The 26,671-nt window shown below is 48.6% G+C and overlaps 1 protein-coding gene and 1 pseudogene across 1 annotated transcript; both read left to right on the top strand.

Annotated features, from left to right (window-relative positions):
* Positions 1-364: 364 nt before the first annotated feature.
* On the top strand, positions 365-10,610 carry LOC119621728 (killer cell immunoglobulin-like receptor 3DL1; annotated as a pseudogene).
* Positions 10,611-12,601: 1,991 nt separating this feature from the next.
* On the top strand, positions 12,602-25,854 carry LOC103235279 (killer cell immunoglobulin-like receptor 3DL1). Its single transcript, XM_073015937.1, is given in 10 exon segments — positions 12,602-12,654; positions 13,722-13,757; positions 14,505-14,798; positions 16,239-16,538; positions 18,063-18,356; positions 19,989-20,039; positions 24,448-24,549; positions 25,020-25,072; positions 25,172-25,330; positions 25,332-25,854. Coding segments are annotated over 10 exon segments (1,458 nt in total). The 5' UTR covers positions 12,602-12,620; the 3' UTR covers positions 25,467-25,854.
* The last annotated feature ends 817 nt before the right edge of the window (positions 25,855-26,671 follow it).

Genomic DNA, 26,671 nt, shown 5'->3' with positions numbered 1-26,671 from the left:
TTGCATATTACACACAAAGAAGAGTTTGAAACACAGATAAAAACAACAAAAATACATGAAAAGTCTTTCACGTCAGCACAGATTTTAGTCACCTCGTGTCCGGGAGGTTGGATTTGAGACGTGTTTTGAGCTGGTCATAGTGAAGGACACAAGGTGTCAGTTCTAGTGAGAACCATTTCTAGGAAGCCATTTTCCACTCTTGAGTGAGCACCCGCTGCACCTCATGCAAGGTAGGAAGAGCCTGCGTACGTCACCCTCCCATGATGTGGTCAGCACGTCAACTGCATGGGCAGGGCGCCAGATAACATCCTGTGCGCTGCTGAGCTGAGCTGGGGCGCAGCCGCCTGTCTGCACCGGCAGCACCATGTCGCTCATGGTCGTCAGCGTGGCATGTGTTGGTGAGTCCTGCAAGGGAATCGGCGGAGGAAGCACTGGGGTGGAGATCTGGGCCTGGAGGGGAGATCTGGACCTGGAGGTTGAGTTATGGGCCTGGAGTGGAGATCTGGGCCTGGAGTGGAGATATGATCCTGGAGTGGAGATCTGGGCCTGGAGTGGAGATCTGGGCCTGGAGTGGAGATCTGGGCCTGGAGTGGAGATATGATCCTGGAGTGGAGATATGGGCCTGGATGGAGATATGGGCCTGGAGGGGAGATATTGGTTTGGAGGGGAGATCTGGGCCTGGAGTAGAGATATCAGCATGGAGTGGACATATAGGCCTGTTGTGTAGATCTAGGCCTGGGGTGCAGATCTGGATCAGGAGGCTGGGTCTCTGCACAGCTGACATCCCTCCTGCGGGGGCAGGTGCGCAGCCAGGGTGAGTTTACCTTCAGCCCAGCAAGGGCCCGGCTGCCCAGACGCACAGCCCCGTGGGGGCCGCAGGGGAGGCCCTGTTTGCCTGCAGATGGATCATCCATCATGATCTTTCTTTCCAGGGTTCTTCTTGGTCCAGAGGGCCTGTCCATACACGGGTGAGTCTTCCCCAAACCTTAGGGTGTCATCTCCCCACCTAAGAGGATTTTCCTGAAACAGGAGGGAAGTCCTGTGGGAGAGTCTCTCATAAACTACGAAGGGGGGACCCTGGGGTGCTCGGCTCACACTTCTGACCTCGTCCTCTCTGGCCTTTCTTACCCTTGGCTGAGTCAAGCTCTGTGAAGACCGGGGTGAGCTTGGGGTGCTCCAAGCTGAGGAGTGCAGGGAAGAAGTGGTGTCAGTGACTGAGGAAGGGAGGGAAGCAGTGCTAGGAACAGCAGGTCCTCTGAAGACAAAGGTGTAACTCACACCCTCCAGTGTTTCCATGACGGTCAGGGCTGCAGTGTGGCTGCTGTCATTCTACCAGAAGAGGTGGGGAAACCACAGCCATGACCCTGACATTCCAAATCTTCTGATAGGGGCTCAGTTCATGCGCTGGCTGATATTCCATTCACAAAGGACATGCCCTCCATGCCATGTCTACTTTGTGTTGTTTTATGTGAGTCATCATGAAGTGTTAAAATGTAGTAAGAGTCCCTTATTCAGCACTTGTTCAAAGTTCTCAGCTGACATCTTTGTTGTAGGGAGACGCCATGTCCATGCTGGATAGGTTCTTCCTGTAGCCCTGGTCACCCAGGTGTGGTAGGAGCCTTAGAAACATGGAAAGGGGAAGAATCTTCTGAGCAAAGGGAGGGAGGGGCGGCTCCACATCCTCCTCTCTAAGGCGCCACCTCCTTCTCCCCCAGGTGGTCAGGACAAGACCTTCCTGTCTGCCCAGCCCAGCGATCTGGTGCCCCAGGGAGGACACGTGACTCTTCGGTGTCACTATCGTCGTGGGTTTAACAACTTTACCAACTTCACTCTGTACAAAGACAACAGAAGCCACGTTCCCATCTTCCACAGCACAATATTCCAGCAGAGCTTCCTCATGGGCCCTGTGACCCCGGCACACGCAGGGACCTACAGATGTCGGGGTTCATACCCGCACTCCCCCACTGAGTGGTCGGCACTCAGCGACCCCCTGGCGATCAGGGTCACAGGTCAGAGGGCTCCTGTCTGGGCTTCTCCTTGTCCCACCTCCTGAATCCCAGAGCTTCTGCTGGGAGTGTCCGTCAGGGTCCCATCACCCAGGACCTGACTGTCTCTGGGGTAAAGGGGGATTGAATACAGGGAAATGGGTGCTGTGATGGGAAGAATAACTGTCCCCAATATGGTTACATTCTAATCCCTGGAGCCTGTGACTCTTTATGCTATAGGGCAGGGGACTGAAGGGGAAGAGGGAGCTCAGGTTGTTGATGAGTTGACCTTGAGATGGGGAGACGGCCTGAACTGTCCCACTGGGCTCAGTGGAATCACAAGGCACCAAACGAGAGGAGGAGGAGGAGGACAGTGGGGATTAGAGCAGCGTCGTGGGAGAGTCCATCAGCCACTGTGGGCTTTGAAGGTGGAGGAAGGCCACGAGCCACAATGGCAGGTGGCCTCTACGGGCTGGAGAAGTCAAGAGAACCGCTCCGCTGAGTCTCCAGAGGGAACACAGTTCTGTAGACGCCTTGATTTTAGCCCAGGGAGAACTGGATCCAATTTCTGCCTCTAAAAGTGGAAGGGGTCACTGTATTCTCTCCTGTCACCATGTTTCTGATAATTTTCTGCAACAGCAACAGGAAAACAACACAGGAACCAGGTCAAGGACAAGTTAAGAAACCAAACGATAGCCGGGCGTGGTGGTGGGCGTGAGTAAACCAACGACTGGACTCAATCGCTTGAATCCAGGAGGCAGAAGTTGCAGTGAGCCAAGACCACACCACTACACTCCAGCCTGGGTGGAAAAGTGACACTCTGTCTCAAAAATCAATTAATTAATCAATTAATTAAAGAAACCAAACAAGGAGAAAGTTGGCAACTCCGAGATCAGGAAGGGCGGGACGCTGATGCCACCACCAGGCTCCATCCACATAGGGAGGGGTCGATGCTCCTCGAACCAGCACCAGGAACCACCCTGTGGACGCTGAGGCCATGGAGAAGGCACAGGCATGGCAGGAGAGGCTCCCAATCCCCACCAGGAACAGGGAGTGTGGACACTGGTGCCTGCCTTACTGATCAGTTCATACCTCCTGCCAGGGACTCCAGTTTGTCCAAAAGAGATTGAACCAGGCTGCTGAGAGCCTGGACATGCAGCCTGCCATGGTTCCTCTTCCACCCCCACATAGACAGCAGGAAACAGATTAGTAGGAAACAGATACAACAGCCTAAGGGATGAGGCTGAGCCCAGTACGAAGGGCGTCCGGAGCTACTAGAGACAGACGGACAGAGAAGAGGGAGGGACACCAATGGAGGGACCTGCACCAGGGGATAAAAGACAGGGAGACACAGAGAGGGAGGAGAGAGACAGACAGCCAGGAGGGGAACCCTCACTCATTCCAGGTGCTGTGGATATGATGACAAAGGGAGACGTCTTCTAACCTCACAACCTCTCTTTCTAGGAGTCCACAGAAAACCTTCCCTCCTGGCCCTCCCAGGTCCCCTGGTGAAATCAGGAGAGACGGTCATCCTACAATGTTCCTCAGATATCGTGTTTGGGCACTTCTTTCTGCACAGTGAGGTGACCTTTGAGGAGCCCTTGCACCTTGTTGCAGAGCTCCATGGTAGGGGTTCCCAGGTCAACTACTCCATCAATTCCACGACGTCTGACCTTGAAGAGACCTTCAGATGCTACGGTTCTCTCACTCACTCCCCCTATGTGTTTTCAGCTCCCAGTGACCCCCTGAACATCGTGATCACAGGTGAGAGTGTCCGGACATTCTTCTCATTGTCACTGGGACACAGAGTGAATGATCCAGGACTTGGAAGCCCCGGGTGGTCATGAGGAAGATGAGTGTGGGATTCTTATGGAAAGACACTCACTTGGGGAGATCTGTACCAACAGAGACAGAGAAACAGGAGACACAAGTACAGACCTGGTGTCATAACAGAGGACAGACACAGGGGCCATACAGGGAGGTAGAAAACAGAGAAAGAGTTAAAGGGGACACTCAGACAGACAGACATGTCCCAGAGAGAGGCGTTCTTCCATGCTGACTTTGCTCAGAGACTTCGCACAGGTTAGAAGCTTCATTTCTGTGTTACCTCCACAAAGCGTTTCTACCAGGAGAACCCAAGGACACGCATATTTCTGTCCTGAGTCAGCCCCTGTGGCCTCAGGCCTTGTGGCACCTACAGATTCCGTGTTTGTTCTAACACCTCTGCCTTCTGTGCAGTGAAGAGTCATCGTCCCAGGATATCATGGACCCAGAACGCCAACCCCTGTATGCTGTGTGTACTTGGGGTCCCCGCACTGGATTCTGAGGCTCATATTCCACATAACCCCACATATGATAGGATTCCTGAGAGACACAGACAGAAATCAGGAACATCAAAAAGCAAAGACATAAACACACAGAGAATGAGCCAGAGGAAGGAGATTGAGAGACTCACAGACACATAAAGAGAGAGGAAAGAGGGCAGAGGAGTGGAGAGAATGATGGAAGGGAGCAGAGAAAAGCTCCAAAATCAGAACCCTGAGGGAGGGGTACAAAGACATAGATAGATAAAGATGTGGGGATGGATTGCAGAGATTCCAAATAGAAGTACAAAGACTTAGAGGCAGAGAAAGACAAGGAGATGGAGAGAGACAGATGGTAGACGGATAGATAGATATAGATAGATGATAAATAGGTAGATGATAGATAGTGGATGGGTTATAGATACATAGATGGCGACTGATAGATAGATGATACATAGACATGATGATGATAGATAGATAGATAGACAGATAGATAGATAGATAGACACATAGATAGACACATAGATAGATACATAGATACGTAGATGATACATGGAGACAGAGAGGCAGACAGATAGAGAGGGAACAGACAGATGATACATAGATATAGATAATAGATAGATGGTGAATAGATAGAGAGACAGACAATTGATAGAGAGATAGATAAATGATACATAGATATAGATTACAGATAGATAATTGATAGATTGACAGGTAGTAGATAGATAGATCAATCGATAGATAATAGATAGAAATGTGCAGAAGGTTATCAACAAGACAGAAAGTGAGAAACTCCGAATTAAAGAAAAAGGAAGATCAAGTCAACAATCCAAGGAGGGTCAGAGAGAAGAAAACAATACAAAAAGGGAAAACACACCTCGGACTGGGGAAGTGAGGTCAGAGACCTAGAGAGACAGAGAAGGTGGAAGGAGGAAACAGACATGAAGAGAGATGGGGTGGAGAGTGAGAGACAGAGAGAGCATTAGGTCATAGATAAGAGGAGTGTGTTCTCAGCTCAGATGTGGGGGGAGCTGTGACAGGGAAGAACCTCCCTGAAGAAACTGCCTCTTCTCCTTCCAGGTCTATATGAGAAACCTTCTCTCTCAGCCCAGCCAGGCCCCACGGTTCAGGCAGGCGAGAACCTGACCTTGTCCTGCAGCTCCCAGACCTCCTTTGACATGTACCATCTATCCAGGGAGGGGGAGGCCCGTGAACTTAGTCTCTCTGCAGTGCCAAGCGTCAATGGAACATTCCAGGCCAACTTCCCTCTGGGCCCTGCCACCCACGGAGGAACCTACAGATGCTTCGGTTCTTTCCGTACCGCACCCTACAAGTGGTCAGACCCGAGTGACCCACTGCCCGTTTCTGTCACAGGTGAGGAAACCCCATGCCTGCTCCATGTCTTTTGATCCCAGAGCCATAGCTGAGGAGCTTCCTGCTGATGATGGAGAGAAGCATGGACAGGTTCAGAGAGAAGACCAAGCTTCGGTGTGAGGGTGGGATCAGGATGCAGGATGGCAGAGAGGGCACCTCCAAACCCTCCTGCATGGCCTGCGTGGTGGTCCGCGGTCAGGGCTCCAGGCACCCAGGCAGATGGAGAAACTGGTCAGGGCAGACCCAGAGGAGGGAGACGGGGCTCAATTTGGGGAGATCAGAGGTTCCCTCAGCCCCTCAACCTTACTCATTTCCCAGAAGCCCATCCCGGCCTCTCACCCACACAGACATATCACCAGGAACCCTTACACCCTTTCCTTTTCATTTGAAAAAATAATTGTTGAGGTTAAAAATACCTATAAAATTGACCACCTTTATTACCATTTTTAAGTGTAAAGTCTAGTGGTCATAAATACATTTATATTCTGTTCTGGTTTTTGTTTGTGTTGTTTTGACCCTCCACCGTTCCCTTCCTGGCCTCTGGTAGCCACCATTCTACTCTCTACCTTCTCGAGATCCACTTTCGAGCTCTTGCATAAGGGTAAGAATTGGGAATCTTTATAATGAGCTCCAGTTCCATCCATGTGCTGCAAATGTCAGGATGTTACTATCTCTATGGATGAGTAGTCTCCACTGTGTGTATGTACTACATTCTCTCTATCCGTTCACCCACTGATGGGCAGGTAGGTTGACTCCATATCTTGGCTACTGTGAACTGTGCTGGAACAGTCATGGGAGTGCAGATAGAACTTCCATACACTGAAGTCCTTTCCTTTGGATGTAAACCCAGTAGTGAATTTGTGAATACTATGAAAATTCTCTTTTTAGTCTTTTGTTTGGTTTTTGTTTTCTTTTTGTTTTTGAGGCAGAGCTTTCCTCTGTAGCCCAGGCTGGAGTGCAACTGACACAATCTAGACTCATTGCAACCTCCTGGGAGGCAGTGGCCTCCTGAAATCAAATGAATCTTTGCCTCAGCCTCCCTGGGAGCTGGGATTACAGGTGTACGCCACAATGCCTAGCTATGTTTCGTATTTTTTAGTACAGACAGGGTTTCCCCATGTTGATCAGGCTGCTCTCAAACTCCTGACCTCAAACGAGGTGCCCGCCTCGCTCTCCGAAACTGCTGGAATTACAGACATGAGCCACCATGCCCAGCCTCTTTTTAGTGTCTTAAAGGACTTCCATACTTTTCTGCATAATGGCTGTACTAATTTACTTTCCTACCAACAGGGTACCAGGGTTCTCCTTTCTCTACCATCTTGCCAGCATTTGTTTTGCCTGTCTTATGGATAAAAACCATTTTAATGGGGTGAGATGAAAATTCATTGTGATTTTTCATTTGTATTTCTCTGATGATGAGTGATACTGAACACTTTCATATACATCATGGCCATTTATATGTTTTGTTTGTGGAGAAATATCTGTTCATGTCTTTTGCTCATTTTTTAGTTAAATTCTTTGTTTTATTGAGTTATGTGAGCTTCTTATATTTCTAGTTATAAATCCCGTCTCAGATGCATAGTTTGCAATTATTGGCTCCCATTCTGTGGGTTGTCTCTTCACTTTGTTGGTTATTTGTTTTGCAGTGCAGAAGCTGCTTAGTTTGATATAATCCCTGTGGTCTGTTTTTTGCTTTGATTACTTGTGTTTTTGAAGTATTAAACAAAATGTCTTTTCTCAGACAAATGTCCTGAAGCATTTCCCTAATATTTCCTTCTACAAATTTCATAGGTTCAGGACTTAGACTCATGTATTTAATCCATTTGGATTTGACTTTTCTGAATGGTAAGAGGTAGAGGTGCAGTTTCATTCCCTGCAAGGAGATAACCCGTTTTCCCCGCATCGTTTATTGAAAAGACTGTCCTTTCCTGATTGTAGGTTCTTGACACTTTAGTCAAAATGCATTGGATTGGCTGGGCATGGTGGCTCACACCTGCAATCCCAGCACTTTCAGAGGCCAAGGTGGGTGGATCACCTGAGACCAGGAGTTCGAGGCCCGCCTGGCCAACATAGTAAAACCCTGTCTCCACTAAAAATGCAAAAATTAGCTGAGCATGGTGGTCAGCGCCTGTCATACCACTACTCGAGAGTGTGAAGCAAGAGAATTGCTTGAATTCAGGAGACAGAGGTTGCTGTGAGCTGAGATTGCACCTCTACACTCCAGCATGGGGGACAGAGCAAGATTCCATCTCAAAAAAAAGAAAAGCCATTGGATGTAGACGCATAGATTATATCTGTGTTCTTCATTTTACTCCGTTGTTCTATGCACTTTTCTTTATGCCAACGTCATGCTGTTTTGTTTACTACAGCTCTGCAACATATTTTTAAGTCAGGTAATGTGATGTTCCTGTTTTCTCTCTATATCTTAAAGTCTCGAGACATTGGGTAACACATACAAAAATTATGGAGAAGAGGATCCCAGGACTCCCAGAGCCAGTGTTGGATAACAGAGTGTTGTGCATGAACCAACCTCAAAGATTTCCCTTGAGTAGAGGACAGGCACCCTCATTTCCTCACCTCTCTCCTGTCTCTATTCTAGGAAACCCTTCACGTAGTTGGCCTTCACCCACTGAACCAAGCTCCAAAACCAGTGAGTAAAGAATCCCTCTTATCTCTGCTTTTGGAAACCTGGGGAGGTGGAAGCCTTGGAGTCAAGCCTTGGCTCAGCACCTCCCAGCGCTGGTTGTGGGCCTGTCTTCCACCATCTCTCTGAACTCCAGACACTCAACAGCAAAAGGGATCTTGGCCCAGCACAGGGCTCAGTGAAGTCTCTTAATCTCTAATTTTCTGTAGCTGAGACCTCCTACAAGCTGAAAGAATGATTGCAAATCTGACATCCTTCTCAGGAAAAATGCAGTGCTCTCCCTGCATTCCTAACTGGAGGATCAATTCCTGGGGGCTTGAAAGAGGGAAGGGAAGGGAACATCTAATGAGGGTGAGGTGTTTTACAAAAGTTCCACTTGCCAAGGAATGAACTCCTGTGGGTCATGAGGCAACCCTGGCTGACTCAGCAGAGCAAGAGCCTTGAGTAACAGAGAACAGAGCTCATGCACGCACACTCCGACTCACTGACTCATTCAGCCATGGCCCCATGCTCAGGCTGTGCAGATAGAATCCTTTTCTATTGTTGCCATAACAAATTTCCACAAAATTGGTGGATGAAAACAAAACGGCTTTTTAATTATCTTACAGTGCTGTAGCTCAAAGGATGAAATGCACCTCACTGGGCTAAAATCAAGGTGATAGCAAGGCTGCCTTCCCTCCGAAGGTTTCAGGCGAGAATCTGCTCTTCACATGTCCCAGTTTCTAGAGGCTCCCACGTTCCTTGGCTCCTGGTCCCCTTCCTCCTTCCTCAAAACAGAGCAGGAGGAAGCTGGGTCTCCCGCCATCAGGCCGCTTGTCCTAAGGAGACATTCCACATGGTTACCTGTCAATCAAGAAACGAGAGACAATCCATAAAAAGGAACTGCTATGATTAGCTTCTTATTGGAGTCTCTTCTTCCTCCAGGTAACTCCAGACACCTGCATGTTCTGATTGGGACCTCAGTGGTCATGATCCTCTTCACCATCTTCTTCTTTCTCCTGCATCGCGGGTGCTCCAACAAAAAGAGTAAGTCTCACGAAGCACAGGCCACAGACCTCAGGGTCGTGTGGGGAAGCGGATGGGAGCACGCAGGTGTGTGTTCCTCACCAGCAGGATGGTCTCTGGCCCAAGGCAGGAGCCACAGAGGCAGGGCTTTCTAGAGAGAGCACCAGACACCCTGTCCCTGCCTTCAGCTCACAGACAATTGCCTGATTCTGAACTGTATCCTCAAGTCCCTGCAGCCACTGACATCCAGGAGAAGGTTCCATGACAGGCAGAAAGTGGGAGGCAGAATCACTGGGATGGGAACTGACAGCTCTTCATGGGATGGGTCCTTCAGCTCAGAGAGACAGAATGTCTGAGTCTGGCTGTTGACAACTGAGGGACCTCAGGCACCTACGGCCTCCCCTGTGTGTTGGACTCTGCACATGAAATGAGGACCCAGACGTGACCTCCCAGCTCTTTTGATGACTTTTGTCTCCTACAGATGCTGCTGTAATGGACCAAGAGCCTGCAGGGGACAGAACAGTGAACAGGGAGGTAGGTCCTCCTCGGCACAGTCCCGTGGATACTGCCTTATTCCCTAATAGTCCTGAAGAATGTGAGCCCCTCCCTCACTCAACATTTCCCTCTCTCCAGGACCCGGATGAACAAGACCCTCAGGAGGTGACATACGCACAATTGAATCACTGTGTTCTCACACAGGGAAAAATCACTCGCCCTTCTCAGAGGCCCAAGACACGCCCAACAGATACCAGCGTATACACGGAACTTCCAAATGCTGAGCCCAGATCGAAAGTTGTCTTCTACCCATGAGCACCACCGTCAGGCCTTGAAGGGGTCTTCTAGGGAGACAACAGCCCTGTCTCAAAACTGGCTTGACAGCTCCAATGTACCAGCCGCAGGAATCTGAAGGTGTGAGTCTGCATCTTAGGGCATCGCTCTTCCTCACACCACGAATCTGAACGTGCCTCTCTCTCGCTTACAAATGTCTAAGGTCCCCACTGCCTGCTGCAGAGAAAACGCACTCCTTTGCTTAGCCCACAATTCTCCATTTCACTTGACCCCTGCCCACCTCTCCAACCTACTGGCTTACTTCCTAGTCCTACTGGAGGCTGCAGTCACACTGAGGAACTCACAATTCCAAACATACAAGAGGCTCCCTCTTAACACAGCACTTAGACATGTGCTGTTCCACCTTCCCTCACGCTGTTCCACCTCCCCTCAGACTACCTTTCAGCCTTCTGTCAGCAGTGAAACTTAAAAATTTTTTTTATCATTTCAATGTAGCTCTCTCCTCTTCAAATAAACACCTCTGCCCTCATCCTTTAGGTAATGTGACTCTTTATTCGCCGAAAGTTTCTGGTGTTATCGTTACTATGTCCATATAGCCCCGTATGTTCTCCACTGGGTTCTCACCCCTGGACTCTGAGCTTCTGGAAGCAGGTGGAGTCTGATTTCTGTCTGGAACTCCAATTTCCATCCGACGATGCAGCGCATAGGAGGTTGCAAGGATCATGAATCAGATGAACAAGTGATATTCTTACTCTCTGCAGACCTGGAAAGCTGGCAGAGCCATTCCAACATGAAACATCTGTAGAGTCATAGGCCTTGTTAGTCTCATCTCCACGGGGACACATGTCCACACATCATCTTCATACTATAAATACACAGTCGCTCCTCCAGACCTGTGGGGTTTACAGGTGTTTATTGAGCCAACTATAAATCAAAAATATTCAGAGAAAAATTCCACAAAATTTCAAAAAGCAAAACTATGTTGAATGGACACAAATGGAATGGTGTGTAGGCTGTGTCAGGAATTATCAGTAATCTAGAGATGATTTCATGTATACAGGAGGGTGAACCTGGGTTATATGCAAACGCTGTGCCATTTTATGTAAGAGGCTTGAGCACCTGCAGATTGTGGTATCTGAGTGGAGATCCTGAAACCAATCACCCACGAATAGTGAAGCACGACTGTATCTAACTTTTATTTCTCAATTTTAAATATGAATCATAAAAAATTTACAACAAGAAGATAAAAAACAAGAAGTGGTTTATAGTGTGAGAATACGTATAGATTTATTTTTTTCTATGCGTAACGCTTGGGCCCATGTTATCTATGGAGAAGACATTCTATTCCTCCTTAAACCACACGGCAGTCTTTGTCAACTCTAACGGGACTGTGTGTGCACGGATGTATTTTAGACACTGTTTTCTGATAAGGGGCTCTCTGTGTTCGCTCTTTTGAGGATGCTGCACATTATGTAGGCTTATACAAAGCCTTAAAATTTGGTAGCTGGAGTCCTTTAGTTTCTTATTATAGGCTATTTGCTACGCTTTTTTTATATTTCTTCAGGCAGAGTCTCGCTCTGTTACCCAGGCTGGACTGCAGTGGCACAATCTCGGCTCACTGCAACTTCCGCCTCCCAGGTTCAAGCGATTCTCCTGCCTCAGCCTCTTGAGTAGCTGGCATGACAGGTGCCCACTGCCAGGCATGGCTAATTTTTGTATGTTTAGCAGAGACATGGTTTCTCTAAGTTGGCCAGGGAGGTCTCGAACTCCCGACCTCCGTTGATCCACCCACCTCGGCTTCCCAAAGTGCTGGGGGACACTTGATTTCCTACAGTATTATGTTACTGGATATTTCCACACAATTTAAAATGAGGGAGGCAGAGAGACAGAGAGAGAGCGAACCATGTGCTGGGACTCTGGAATCTCAGGTCATGAGACAAATTGTAGATAAAATGACAAAAATCCAGAATTGACATGTTGTGGGTTTTGCTGATAAAGAACAGTTCTAAGACTGTAAATAATTGCATAATCCTTCCCTGGGTATTTAAATCATTTAAACTGGTTCTGCTGTCATACTAGAAATACAAGCATGAAACATCCTAATGGTTTATTCGTCACAATTTCTCTGACAACATTCATAATACCTATTAGATATTTTGCATATTACACACGAAGAAGAGTTTGAAACACAGATAAAAACAACAAAAATACATGAAAAGTCTTTCACGTCAGCACAGATTTTAGTCACCTCGTGTCCAGGAGGTTGGATCTGAGACGTGTTTTGAGCTGGTCATAGTGAAGGACACAAGGTGTCAGTTCTAGTGAGAACAATTTCCAGGAAGCCATTTTCCACTCTTGAGTGAGCACCCGCTGCACCTCATGCAAGGTAGGAAGAGTCAGCATACGTTACCCTCCCATGATGTGGTCAGCACGTCAACTGCATGGGCAGGGCGCCAGATAACATCCTGTGCGCTGCTGAGCTGAGCTGGGGCGCGGCCGCCTGTCTGCACCGGCAGCACCATGTCGCTCATGGTCGTCAGCGTGGCGTGTGTTGGTGAGTCCAGGAAGGGAATCGGCGGAGGAAGCGCTGGGGTGGAGATCTGGGCCTGGAGGGGAGATCTGGACCTGGAGGTTGAGTTATGGGCCTGGAGTGGAGATATGATCCTGGAGTGGAGATATGATCCTGGAGTGGAGATCTGGGCCTGGAGTGGAGATATGGGCCTGGAGTGGAGATCTGGGCCTGGAGTGGAGATATGGGCCTGGAGTGGAGATATGGACCTGGAATAGAGATAGGATCCTGGAGTAGAGACATGAGCATGGAGTGGAGATATGGGCCTGAAGTAAAGATATGGGTCTAGAGTGGAGATATGAGCCTGGAGTGGAGATATGGGCCTGGGCTGGAGATAGGAGCCTGGAGTGGAGATAGGAGCCTGGAGGGGAGATATGAGTCTGGAGGGGAGATATGAGGCTGGGGTGGAGATAGGATCCTGCAGTGGAGATATGAGCATGGAGTGGAGATATGGGCCTGGAGTGGAGATGTGGGCCTGGAGTGGAGATAGGAGCCTGGAGTGGAGATATGAGCCTGGAGGGGAGATATGGGCCTGGGGTGGAGATATGGGCCTGGAGTGGAGATGTGGGCCTGGAGTGGAGATAGGAGCCTGGAGGGGAGATATGGGCCTGGAGTGGAGATATGGGCCTGGGGTGGAGATAAGGGCCTGGAGGGGAGATATGAATCTGGAGGGGAGATATGGGTTTGGAGCGGAGATATGGGTCTGGAGTGGAGATACGGACCTGGAAGGGAGATATGGGCCTGGAGGGGAGATATGGGCCTGGAGGGGAGATATGGGATTGGAGCGGAGATATGGGCCTAGAGTAGAGATATCAGCATGGAGTGGACATGTGGGCCTGTTGTGTAGATCTAGGCCTGGGTGCAGATCTGGATCCGGAGACTGGGTCTCTGCGCAGCTGACTTCCCTGCTGAGGGGACAGGTGGGCAGCCAGGGTGAGTTTACCTTCAGCACAGCAAGGGCCCGGCTGCCCAGACGCACAGCCCTGTCGGGGCAGCAGGGGAGGCCCTGGTTTGCCTGCAGATGGATCAACCATCATGATCTTTCTTTCCAGGGTTCTTCTTGGTCCAGAGGGCCTGTCCACACACGGGTGAGTCCTTCCCCAAACCTTAGGGGTCATCTCCTCACCTAAGAGGATTTTCCTGAAACAGGAGGGAAGTCCTGTCAGACAGTGTCTCATAAACTAAGAAGGGGGGACCCTGGGGTGCTCGGCTCACACTTCTGACCTCGTCCTCTCTGGCATTTCTTACCCTTGGCTGAGTCAAGCTCTGTGAAGACCAGGGTGAGCTTGGGGTGCTCCAAGCTGAGGTGTGCAGGGAGGAAGTGGTGTCAGCGACTGAGGAAGGGAGGGAAGCAGTGCTAGGAACAGCAGGTCCTCTGAGGACAAAGGTGTAACTCACACCCTCCAGTGTTTCCATGACGGTCAGGGCTGCAGTGTGGCTGCTGTCATTCTACCAGAAGAGGTGGGGAAACCACAGCCATGACCCTGACATTCCAAATCTTCTGATGGGGGCTCAGTTGATGCACTGGCTGATATTCCATTCACAAAGGACATGCCCTCCATGCCATGTCTACTTTGTGTTGTTTTATGTGAGTCATCTTGAAGTGTTAAAATCTAGTAAGAGTCCCTTATTCAGCACTTGTTGAAAGTTCTCAGCTGACACTTTTGATGTAGGGAGGCGCAATGTCTATGTGGGATGGGTTCTTCCTGTAGCCCTGGACACCCAGGTGTGGTAGGAGCCTTAGAAACATGGAAAGGGGAAGAATCTTCTGAGCACACGGAGGGAGGGGCGGCTCCACATCCTCCTCTCTAAGGTGGCACCTCCTTCTCCCCCAGGTGGTCAGGACAAGACCTTCCTGTCTGCCCAGCCCAGTGCTCTGGTGCCTCAGGGAGGACACGTGACTCTTCGGTGTCACTATCGTCGTGGGTTTAACAACTTTACCAACTTCACTCTGTACAAAGATGACAGAAGCCACGTTCCCATCTTCCCCGGCAGAATATTCCAGCAGAGCTTCGTCATGGGCCCTGTGACCCCGGCACACGCAGGGACCTACAGATGTCGGGGTTCACACCCGCACTCCCCCACTGAGTGGTCGGCACTCAGTGAACCCCTGGCGATCATGGTCACAGGTCAGAGGGCTCCTGTCTGGGCTTCTCCTTGTCCCACCTCCTGAATCCCAGAGCTGCTGCTGGGGGTGTCCACGAGGGTCCCATCATCCAGGCCCTGACTGTCTTTGGGGTAAAGGGGGATTGAATACAGGGAAATGGGTGCTGTGATGGGAAGAATAACTGTCCCCAATATGGTTACATTCTAATCCCTGGAGCCTGTGACTCTTTATGCTATAGGGCAGGGGACTGAAGGGGAAGATGGAGCTCAGGTTGTTGATGAGTTGACCTTGAGATGGGGAGACGGCCTGGACTGTCCCACTGGGCTCAGTGGAATCACAAGGCACCAAACGAGAAGAGGAGGAGGAGGAGAGTGGGGATTAGAGCAGCGTTGTGGGAGAGTCCATCAGCCACTGTGGGCTTTGAAGGTGGAGGAAGGCCACGAGCCACAATGGCAGGTGGCCTCTACGGGCTGGAGAAGTCAAGAGAACCGCTCTGTTGAGTCTCCAGAGGGAACACAGTTCTGTAGATGACTTGATTTTAGCCCAGGAAGAACTGGATCCAATTTCTGTCTCCAGAAGTGGAAGGGGTCAGTGTGTTCTCTCCTGCTGCCATGTTTGTGATAATTTTCTGCCGCAGCAACAGGAAACCAACACAGGAATCAGGTCAAGGACAAGTTAAGAAACCAAACGATAGCCGGGCATGGTGGTGGGCGTGAGTAAACCAACGACTGGATTCAATCGCTTGAATCCGGGAGGCAGAAGTTGCAGTGAGCCAAGACCACACCACTATACTCCTGCCTGGGTGAAAAAGTGACACTCTGTCTCAAAAATCAATTAATTAATCAATTAATTAAAGAAATCAAACAAGGAGAAGGTTGGCAACTCCGAGATCAGGAAGGGCGGGACGCTGATGCCACCACCAGGCTCCATCCACATAGGGAGGGGTCGATGCTCCTAGAACCAGCACCAGGAGCCACCCTATGGAAGCTGAGGCCATGGAGAAGGCACAGGCATGGCAGGAGTGGCTCCCAATCCCCACCAGGAACAGGGAGTGTGGACACTGGTGCCTGCCTTACTGATCAGTTCATACCTCCTGCCAGGGACTCCAGTTTGTCCAAAAGAGATTGAACCAGGCTGCTAAGAGCCTGGACATGCAGCCTGCTGTGGTTCCTCTTCCACCCCCACACAGACAGCAGGAAAGAGATTAGTGGGAAACAGATACAACAGCCTAAGAGATGAGGCTGAGCCCAGTGGGAAGGGCGTCCGAGGCTACTAGAGACAGATGGACAGGGAAGAGGGAGGGACACAGATGAAGGGACCTGCACCAGGGGATAAAAAACAGGGAGACACAGAGAGGGAGGAGAGAGACAGACAGCTGGGAGGGGAAGCCTCACTCCTTCCAGGCGCCATGGATATGATGACAAAGGGAGACGCCTTCTAAACTCACAACCTCTCTTTCTAGGAGTCCACAGAAAACCTTCCCTCCTGGCCCTCCCAGGTCCCCTGGTGAAATCAGGAGAGACGGTCACCCTACAATGTTGGTCAGATATCGTGTTTGAGCACTTCTTTCTGCACAGTGAGGTGACCTTTGAGAAGCTCTTGCACCGCGTTGGAGAGTTCCATGGTGGGGGTTCCCAGGCCAACTATTCCATCCGTCCCACGACGTCTGGCCTTACAGGGACCTACAGATGCTACGGTTCTGTCACTCACTCCCCCTATGTGTTGTCAGCTCCCAGTGACCCCCTGGACATCGTGATCACAGGTGAGAGTGTCCGGACATTCTTCTCATTGTCACTGGGACACAGAGTGAATGATCCAGGACTTGGAAGCCCCGGGGTGTCATGAGGAAGATGAGTGTGGGATTCTTATGGAGAGAGACTGACTTGGCGAGGTCTGTACCAACAGAGACAGAGAAACAGGAGACACAAGCACAGACCAGGGGTCATAACAGAGGACAGACACAGGAGCCATACATGGAGGTAGAAAAGAGAGAAAGAGTTAAAGGGGACACTCAGACACAGACATGTCCCAGAGAGAGTGGTCCTTCGGTGCTGACATTGCTCAGATACCTGGCACAGGTTAGAAGCTTCATTTCTCTTTTACCTCCACAAAGGGTTTCTACCAAGAGAACCCAAGGACACCCATATTTCTGTCCTGAGTCAGCCCCTGTGGCCTCAGACCTTGTGGCACCTACAGATGCCGTGTTTGTTCTGACACCTCTGCCTTCCATGCAGTGGAGAGTCATTGTCCCAGGATATCGTGGCCCCAGAACACCAACCCCTGTATGCTGTGTGTACTTGGGGTCCCCACACTGGATTCTGAGGCTCATATTCCACATAACCCCACATATGATAGGATTCCTGAGAGACACAGAGAGAAATCAGGAACATCAGAAAGCAAAGACATAAACACACAGAGAATGAGCCAGAGGAAGGAGATTGAGAGACTCACAGACACATAAAGAGACAGAAAAGAGGGCAGAGGATTGGAGAGAATGATGGAAGGGAGCAGAGAAAAGCTCCAAAATCAGAACCCTGAGGGAGGGGCACAAAGACAGAGATAGATAAAGATGTGGGGATGGATTGCAGAGATTCCAAATAGAACTAGAAAAACTGAGAGGCAGAGAAAGACAAGGAAATGGAGAGAGACATATGATAGATGAATGGATAGATGTAGATAGATGATAAATAGGTAGATGATAGATAATGGATGGGTTATAGATACATAGATGATGATTGATAGATATATAGATACGTAGATGATACATAGAGACAGAGAGGCAGACAGATAGAGAGGGAACAGACAGATGATACACAGATATAGATAATAGATAGATGGTGGATAGATAGAGAGACAGAAAATTGATACAGAGATAGATACATGCAACATAGATACAGATTACAGATAGATAATTGATAGATTGATAGGTAGTAGATAGATAGATCGATCGATAGATAATAGATAGAAATGTGCAGAAGGTTATGAAGAAGACAGAAAGTTAGAAACTCAGAATTAAAGAAAAAGGAAGATCAAGTCAACAATCCAAGGAGGATCAGAGAGAAGAAAACAATACAAAAAGCGAAAACACACCTCGGGCTGGGGAAGTGAGGTCAGAGACCTAGAGAGACAGAGAAAGTGGAAGGAGGAAACAGACATGAAGAGAGATGGGGTGGAGGGTGACAGAGAGCATTAGGTCATAGAGCAGGGGAGTGAGTTCTCAGCTCAGGTGTGAAGGGACTGTGACAAGGAAGAACCTCCCTGAAGAAACTGCCTCTTCTCCTTCCAGGTCTATATGACAAACCTTCTCTCTCAGCCCAGCCAGGCCCCACAGTTCAGGCAGGAGAGAACGTGACCTTGTCCTGCAGCTCCCAGACCTTGTTTGACATGTACCATCTATCCAGGGAGGGGGAGGCCCGTGACCTTAGGCTCCCTGCAGTGCCAAACATCAATGGAACATTCCAGGCCGACTTCTCTCTGGGCCCTGCCACCAACGGAGGAACCTACAGATGCTTTGGTTCTTTCCATATCGCACCCTACGAGTGGTCAGACCCGAGTGACCCACTGCCCGTTTCTGTCACAGGTGAGGAAACGCCATGCCTGTCCCATGTCTTATGATCCCAGAGCCATAGTGAGGAACTTGCTGCTGATGATGGAGAGAAGCATGGACAGGTTCAGAGAGAAGACCAAGCCTCAGTGTGAGGGCAGGATCAGGACGCAGGATGGCAGAGAGGGCACCTCCAAACCCTCCTGCATGGCCTGTGTGGTGGTCCGCGGTCAGGGCTCCAGGCCCCCAGGCAGATGGAGAAACTGGTCAGGACAGACCCAGAGGAGGGAGACTGGGCTCAGTTTGGGGAGATCAGAGGTTCCCTCAGCCCCTCAACCTTACCCATTTCCCTGAAGCCCATCCTGGCCTCTCACCCACACAGACATATCATCACCAGCAACCCTTGCACCTTTTTCTTTTCATTTGAAAAAATATTTGTTGAGGTTAAATATACCTATAAAATTGAACACCTTTACTGTTTTTAAGTGTGAAGTCTAGTGATCATAAATACATTTATATTCAGTTTTGTTTTGTTTTGTTTTTACCCTCCACTGTTCCCTTCCTGGCCTCTGGTAGCCACCATTCTACTCTCTACCTTCTTGAGATCCACTTTAGATCTCCTGCATAAGGGTGAGAAATGGGAATCTTTGTAATGAGCTCCAGTTCCATCCATGTGGCTGAAAATGTCAGGATGTTACTATCTCTATGGATGAGTAGTCTCCACTGTGTGTATGTACTACATTCTCTCTATCCATTTACCCACTGAGGGGCAGGTAGGTTGACTACACATCTTTGCTACCGTGAACTGTGCTGGAACAGTCATGGGAGTATAGTTAGAACTTCAATATACTGAAGTCCTTTCCTTTGGATGTAAACCCAGTTTATTTAATCCATTTTGATTTGACTTTTGTGAATGGTGAGAGGTAGAGGTGCAATTTCATTCCCTGCATGTAGATAACCAGTTTTCCCCGCATCATTTTTTGAAAAGACTGTCCTTTCCTGATTGTAGGTTCTTGGCACCTTTGTCAAAATGCATTGGATTGGCTGGGCATGGTGGCTCACACCTGCAATCCCAGCACTGTCAGAGGCCAAGGTGGGTGGATCACCTGAGACCAGGAGTTCGAGGCCCGCCTGGCCAACATAGTAAAACCCTGTCTCCACTAAAAGTACAAAAATTAGCTGAGCATGGTGGTCAACTCCTGTAATACCACTACTCAAGAGTCTGAGGCAAGAGAATTGCTTGAATTCAGGAGACGGAGGTTGCTGTGAGTCAAGAATGTACCTCTGCACTCCAGCCTGGGTGACAGAGCAAGATTCCATCTCAAAAAAAAAAGCCGTTGAATGTAGACGAATAGATTATATCTGTGTTCTTCATTTTTCTCCATTGTTCTATGCACTTTTCTTTATGCCAACGTCATGCTGTTTTGTTTACTACAGCTCTGTAACATATTTTTAAGTCAGGTAATGTGATGTTCCTGTTTTCCCTCTATATCTTAAAGTCTTGAGACAATGGATAACACATACAAAAATTATGGAGAAGAGGATCCCAGGACTCCCAGAGCCCATCGTTGGATAGCACAGTGTTGGCCATGAACCAACCTTAAAGATTTCCCTTGAGTAGAGGACAGGCACCCTCATTTCCTCACCTCTGTCCTGTCTCTATTCTAGGAAACCCTTCACGTAGTTGGCCTTCGCCCACTGAACCAAACTCCAAAACCGGTGAGTAAAGAATCCCTCTTATCTCTGCTTTTGGAAACCTGGGGAGGTGGAAGCCTTGGATTCAAGCCTTGGCTCAGCACCTCCCAGCTCTGATTGTGGGCCTGTCTTCCACCATCTCTCTGAACTCCAGACACTCCAAAAGCAAAAGGGATCTTGGCCCAGCACAGGGCTCAGTGAAGTCTCTTAATCTCTAATTTTCTGCAGCTGAGACCTCCTACAAGCTGGAAGAATGATTGCAGATCTGACATCCTTCTCAGGAAAAATGCAGTGTTTGTTCTCCCTGCATTCCTAACGGGAGCATAAATTCCTGGGGCTTGAAAGAGGGAAGGGAAGGGAACATCTAATGAGGGTGAGGTGTTTTAAAGAAGTTTCACTTGCCAAGGAATGAACTCCTGTTGGTCATGAGGCAACCCTGGCTGACTCAGCAGAGCAAGAGCCTTGCAGTAAAGAGCCTTGAACACACACTTCGGCTCACTGACTCATTCAGCCATGGCCCCATGCTCAGGTTGGGCAGTTAGAATCCTTTCCTATTGTTGCCATAACAAATTTCCACAAAATTGGTGGATGAAAACAAAACGGCTTTTTAAGTATCTTACAGTGCTGTAGCTCAAAGGATGAAATGCATCTCACAGGGCTAAATCAAGGTGACAGCAAGGCTGCCTTCCCTCCGAAGGTTCCAGGCAAGAATCTGCTTTCCACATATCCCAGTTTCTAGAGATTCCCACGTTCCTTGGCTCCTGGTCCCCTTCCTCCTTCTTCAAAACCCACAAAGACTGGTCACGTCACACATGGCATCACTCAGACCCTTCTTCCTTGTCCACGCCTCTTTCTCTGAACGTTCCTCTGCCTTCTTCCTCATCTTTTAAGGACTTTGGGATTATATTGCGTTCAGCAAGATAATCCATCATCATCTCCCTAATATCATCCAGGATACCCTCCTTTTCAGTTCAGCTGATTAGCAACCATAATTCCATCTGCAATCTTCATTCCTCTTTTCCATGTAAAAATCACATATTCACAAGGTGTGAAGGCTAGGACAGGGACATTTTTGGGGTGGGGTGGATTCTCCTGCCTTCCACAAATAGTAAACAGGATGCATTTGGCCTGTGCTCTTGGGACACTGACGTTGCAGATGGGTAAACGAGAGGAAAGAAAACGAATGCACAAGTGGACCTATAAATGGCTGATCTATTGGGAAATATCTGTGCATAAAATCTATTTATTTGTTTATTTATTTATTTATTTATTTATTTTAATTAAGACAGAGTCTTACTCTATCCCCTACACTGGAGTGCAGTGTCACGATCTTGGTTCACTGCAACCTCCGCCTCCTGGGTTCAAGTGATTCTCCTGCCTCAGCCTCTTGAGTAGCTTGGATTACAGGCACCCGCCACCACACCTGGCTAATTCTTTTTGTAGATTTTTGGTAGAGATGATGTTTCACCATGTTGCCCAGTCTATCTCCAACTCCCAGTCTAAAGTAATCCGACCGCCTCAGCCTCCCAAAGTGCTGGGATTATAGGCATGAGCCACGGCACCCAGTCAGAATTTAAAATAAATAATAGATAATGTTGAGTGTATGATTTCAGGTGACAGAGAAGTTCTCACTAATCACATATTTGTGATGTTATTGAAAAAAATGGAAGACTGGCGGAAAGATTTTCCAAACACAGCTATCAGCCGTGAAGGCACGAAGGTGAAAACAATCTTATGTGGAAGGAAGAGGCTCTGCCTGAAATGCTGGGAATGAGATGGGGAGAATTACAAGACCACTGGAGAGAGAGAAGAGCACACTGGGCACACAGGAAACTAAGGAGGACAAGGAGTGTGTGTTTTATACTCACAGCCCTTGGATTCACCTCGGGCTAACTAGGAATCCCTACATGATTAATAGTGACTGACATGAACATAAGGGAGGCCCAGGTGTGTAACTGGAATCTAGGAGACCATGGAAAAGGCGATTCCCGCCCCACTGGTGAAACGTGGTGCTGATTTAGACACTGAGTGGATGAAGTGGATGGATACAGGATATGTTTGTGAGGTAGAATCATTTGCAGGGAGGGCTTGCTGGGTTTGATTTTCCTAGTTGTTTTTTCCTTGCTTCATTAATTTCTTTCTGAGATTTATTTCTCCTACATGTAAATCAATACCTGGTAGAGGAGTGATAGAAAGACGAGGCATGGTGCAAATGAAGGGACCTATTACAGCATAATATACAAGGCTGTGAATGGTGGTTCATGCCTCTAACCCAGCATTTTGGGAGGCTGATGTGGACACATCACTTGAGATCAGGAGTTTGAGACCAGCCTGGCCAACACGGTGAAACCCTGTCTCTACTAAAAATGCAGAAATTAGTCTGGCATGGTGGTGCATGCCTGTAATCGCAGCTACTCTGAAGGCTGAACCAGGAGAATGACTTCAACCCCGGAGGCAGAAGCAGTGAGCCGAGATCACCCACTGCATTCCAGCCTGAGTGACACAGGGAGACTCCATCTCAAAAAATAAAAACACAAAAATATAATACAACATACATGAATGACAAAGGTACCTCAATTCCAATCACCATTTTTCTAGATCTCTGGAATTACTTCCTTGATCCTTTATCTTATCCATTAGAAAATCAGCCTAGGCTGGGCGCGGTGGCTCAAGCCTGTAATCCCAGCGCTTTGGGAGGCTGAGACGGGCGGATCACGAGGTCAGGAGATCAAGACCATCCTGGCTAACCCGGTGAAACCCCGTCTCTAGTAAAAAATACAAAAAAATAGCTGGGCGAGGTGGCGAGCGTCTGTAGTCCCAGCTACTCGGGAGTCTCGAGGCAGGAGAATGGCGTGAACCCGGGAGGCGGAGCTTGCAGTGAGCTGAGATCCGGCCACTGCACTCCAGCCTGGGCGACAGAGCGAGACTCCATCTCAAAAAAAAAAAAAAAAAAGAAAATCAGCCTAAAACCTCTTCCCTATTTGACTTTCTGTGAACATGAGATCATACAGAAAATATGAAAGCCCCTGAATTCACCAGCACAGGTCCAGGAATAGAGAACGTGTGCTCTGTTCATTGCAAAACACTTTCCCCCTCACGCAAATCCCCCACCTCACCCCAACTTCCAATCACCTGTGGAGATTCAGATAGACCATGAGGAGGTAAACACTAGTACTCCTTAGAGTGAGTTCAGATCTTGGAATCAGAGATCAGCACCAGCACTAGCTCCTGCCCCTCCTTTCCTACTAATACACAGAAGGGCAACAGATGGTGGAGGTGAAGCAACAGATGGTGGAGGACCTTGTCCTTCCCCCAGACTCTCCGGCAGAACAGCAGCCTTATATGTGTCTCCCGAGATCACAAAGAGTAGCACATTTCACACGCGCTTCATCATTATTTCCTGGCTGTTTGACATAAGAGAATTTGCTTTTTTGATCTTGATTTCACTTTTGTTTCCTTTTGTTGGAGAATATTTGTTGCTTGAGTCAAGAATGTTGTGAATGTAGAAACTGTAAGGCACATTCACTGTGTATCAATCCCAGTCCAGTCTTCCCAGAGAAGACTCTAAACACCTCCTGTACTGCACCTGGGGCTATGCCAGTTTCTGTCACTCACCATCACTCCAGGGAGACAGAACACACAGAGAATACATGACATAGGCAGGTTCATTCCTAACAGATAACCAGCAAGTGACTACAGAAACCTACATTTCTATGTGAGCCAGTCCTTCCAGGAAGAACAGGAAGAGAGCCCAGCCCGTTCGGGCACGTTCCTCCTGCTCTCAGGATGTTGCTGTCTTAGTCCATTTTTGTGGCTCTGAAAGAACACTTGAGCCTGGGTAACTTCTAAAGAAAAGAGATTTGTTTGGCTCACAGTTCTGCACACTGTACTGGAAGCATGGAACCAGCATCTATTTCCTGTGACGGCCTAAGGCTGCTCCCACTCTGGCAGAAGGGAAGGAGGGTCTGTACGTGCAGAGAACACCGAGATCACACGGCAAGGGAGGGAGCAAGGGGTAGGGGGAGAGATGGAGCTTCCAACCTCTTTTTAATAATCAGCTCTCCAGAATCTAATAGAGGGACAACTTGCTAACCCCATCATGTGGGGACAGCATTGATCTATTCATGATGGATCCACCTCCATGACCCAAACACCTCCCAAGAGGCCCAACCTCCCACACTGGGGGTTAAATTTCAATGTGAGGTTTCAAGGGGTCAAACATCTAAACTAAAGCAGTTGTATATTCAGCACGTTCCATGGTGACCGTGAGAGCTGTAACCGAGAGAGCAGGAGAAAGCTGGGTCTCCCGCCGTCGGGCCGCTTGTCCTAAGCAGACATTCCACATGGTTACCTGTCAATCAAGAAATGCGAGACAATCCATAAGAAGGAACTGCTATGATTAGCTTCTTATTGGAGTCTCTTCTTCCTCCAGGTAACCCCAGACACCTGCATGTTCTGATTGGGACCTCAGTGGTCATGATCCTCTTCACCATCTTCTTCATTCTCCTGCATCGCTGGTGCTCCAACAAAAAGAGTAAGTCTCACGAAGCAGAGGCCACAGACCTAAGGGTCGTGTGGGGAGGAAGGATGAGGAGGATGGGAGCACGCAGGTGTGTGTTCCTCACCGGCAGCATGGTTCCCGGCCCAAGACAGGAGCCACAGAGGCAGGGCTTTCTAGAGAGAGCACCAGACACCCTGTCCCTGCCTTCAGCTCACAGACCATTGCCCGATTCTCAACTGTATCCTCATGTCCCTGCAGCCACTGACATCCAGGAGAAGGTTCCATGACAGGCAGAAAGTGGGAGGCAGAATCACTGGGATGCCAATTGAGAGCCATTCATGGGAAGGGGTCTTGAACTCAGAGAGACAGAATGTCTGAGTCTGGCTGTTGGCAGCTGAGGGACCTCAGGCAGCTACGGCCTCCCCTGTGTGTTGGACTCTGCACATGAAATGAGGACCCAGACGTGCCCTCCCAGCTCTTTTGATGACTTTTGTCTCCTACAGATGCTGCTGTAATGGACCAAGAGCCTGCTGGGGACAGAACAGTGAACAGGGAGGTAGGTCCTCCTCCGCCCAACCTTGTGGATACTGCCTTATTCCCTAATAGTCCTGAAGAATGTGAGCCCCTCCCTCACTCAACATTTCCCTCTCTCCAGGACCCTGATGAACACGACCCTCAGGAGGTGACATACGCACAGTTGGATCACTGCGTTCTCACACAGGGAAAAATCACTCGCCCTTCTCAGAGGCCCAAGACACCCCCAACAGATACCAGCGTGTACACGGAACTTCCAAATGCAGAATCCAGATCGAAAATTGTCTTCTACCCATGAGCACCACCATCAGGCCTTGCAGGGGTCTTCTAGGGAGACAACAGCCCTGTCTCAAAACCGGCTTGACAGCTCCAATGTACCAGCAGCAGGAATCCGAAGGTGTGAGTCTGCATCTTAGGGCATCGCTCTTCCTCACACCACAAATCTGAACGTGCCTCTCTCTTGCTTACAAATGTCTAAGATCCCCACTGCCTGCTGCAGAGAAAACGCACTCCTTTGCTTAGCCCACAATTCTCCACTTCACTTGACCCCTGCCCACCTCTCCAACCTACTGGCTTACTTCCTAGTCCTACTGGAGGCTGTGATCACACAGAGGAACTCACAATTCCAAACATACAAGAGGCTCCCTCTTAACACAGCACTTAGACATGTGCTGTTCCACCTTCCCTCATGTTGTTCCACCTCCCCTCAGATTATCTTTCAGCCTTCTGTCAACAGTGAAACTTATAAATTTTTTTAACATTTCAACGTAGCTCTCTCCTCTTCAAATAAACACATCTGCCCTCATCCTTTAGGTAATGTGACTCTTTATTCACCAAAAGTTTCCGGTGTTATCATTACTATGTCCATATAACCCCATATGTTCTCCAATGGGTTCTCACTCCTGGACTCTGAGCTTCTGGAAGCAGGTGGAGCCTGGTTTCTGTCTGGAACTCCAATTTCCATCCAACGATGCAGCGCATAGGAGGTTGCAAGGATCGTGAATCAGATGAACAAGTGATATTCTTACTCTCTGCAGACCTGGAAAGCTGGCAGAGCCATTCCAAGATGAAACATTTGTAGAGTCATAGGCCTTGTTAGTCTCAACTCCACGGGGACACATGTCCACACGTCATCTTCATACCATAAATACACAGTCGCTCCTCCAGACCTGTGGGGTTTACAGGTGTTTATTGAACCAACTATAAATCAAAAATATTCAGGGAAAAAATCCACAAAGTTCCAAAAAGCAAAACTGTGTTGAATGGACACAAATGGAATGGTGTGTAGGCTGAGTCAGGAATTATAAGTAATCTAGAGATGATTTCATGTACACAGAAGGATGAGCATGGATTATATGCCAACGCTCTGCCATTTTATGTAAGAGGCTTGAGCACCTGCAGATTGTGGTATCTGAGCCGAGATCCTGAAACCAATCATTCATGAATAGTGAAGGTCGACTGTATCTAACTTTTATTTCTCAATTTTAAATATGAATCATAAAAAATTTACAATAACAAGATTAAAAACAAGAAGTGCTTTATAGTGTGAGAATATGTTTAGATTTATTTTTTTTCTATGTGTACCCCTTGGGCCCATGTTATCTATTGAGAAGACATTCTA

This window comes from Chlorocebus sabaeus, chromosome 6 (genome assembly GCF_047675955.1).
Source record: "Chlorocebus sabaeus isolate Y175 chromosome 6, mChlSab1.0.hap1, whole genome shotgun sequence".
Classification (NCBI taxonomy): Eukaryota; Metazoa; Chordata; class Mammalia; order Primates; family Cercopithecidae; genus Chlorocebus; species Chlorocebus sabaeus.
Note: the sequence above shows the minus strand (reverse complement) of the source record. Positions and strands in the feature narration are given on the sequence as shown.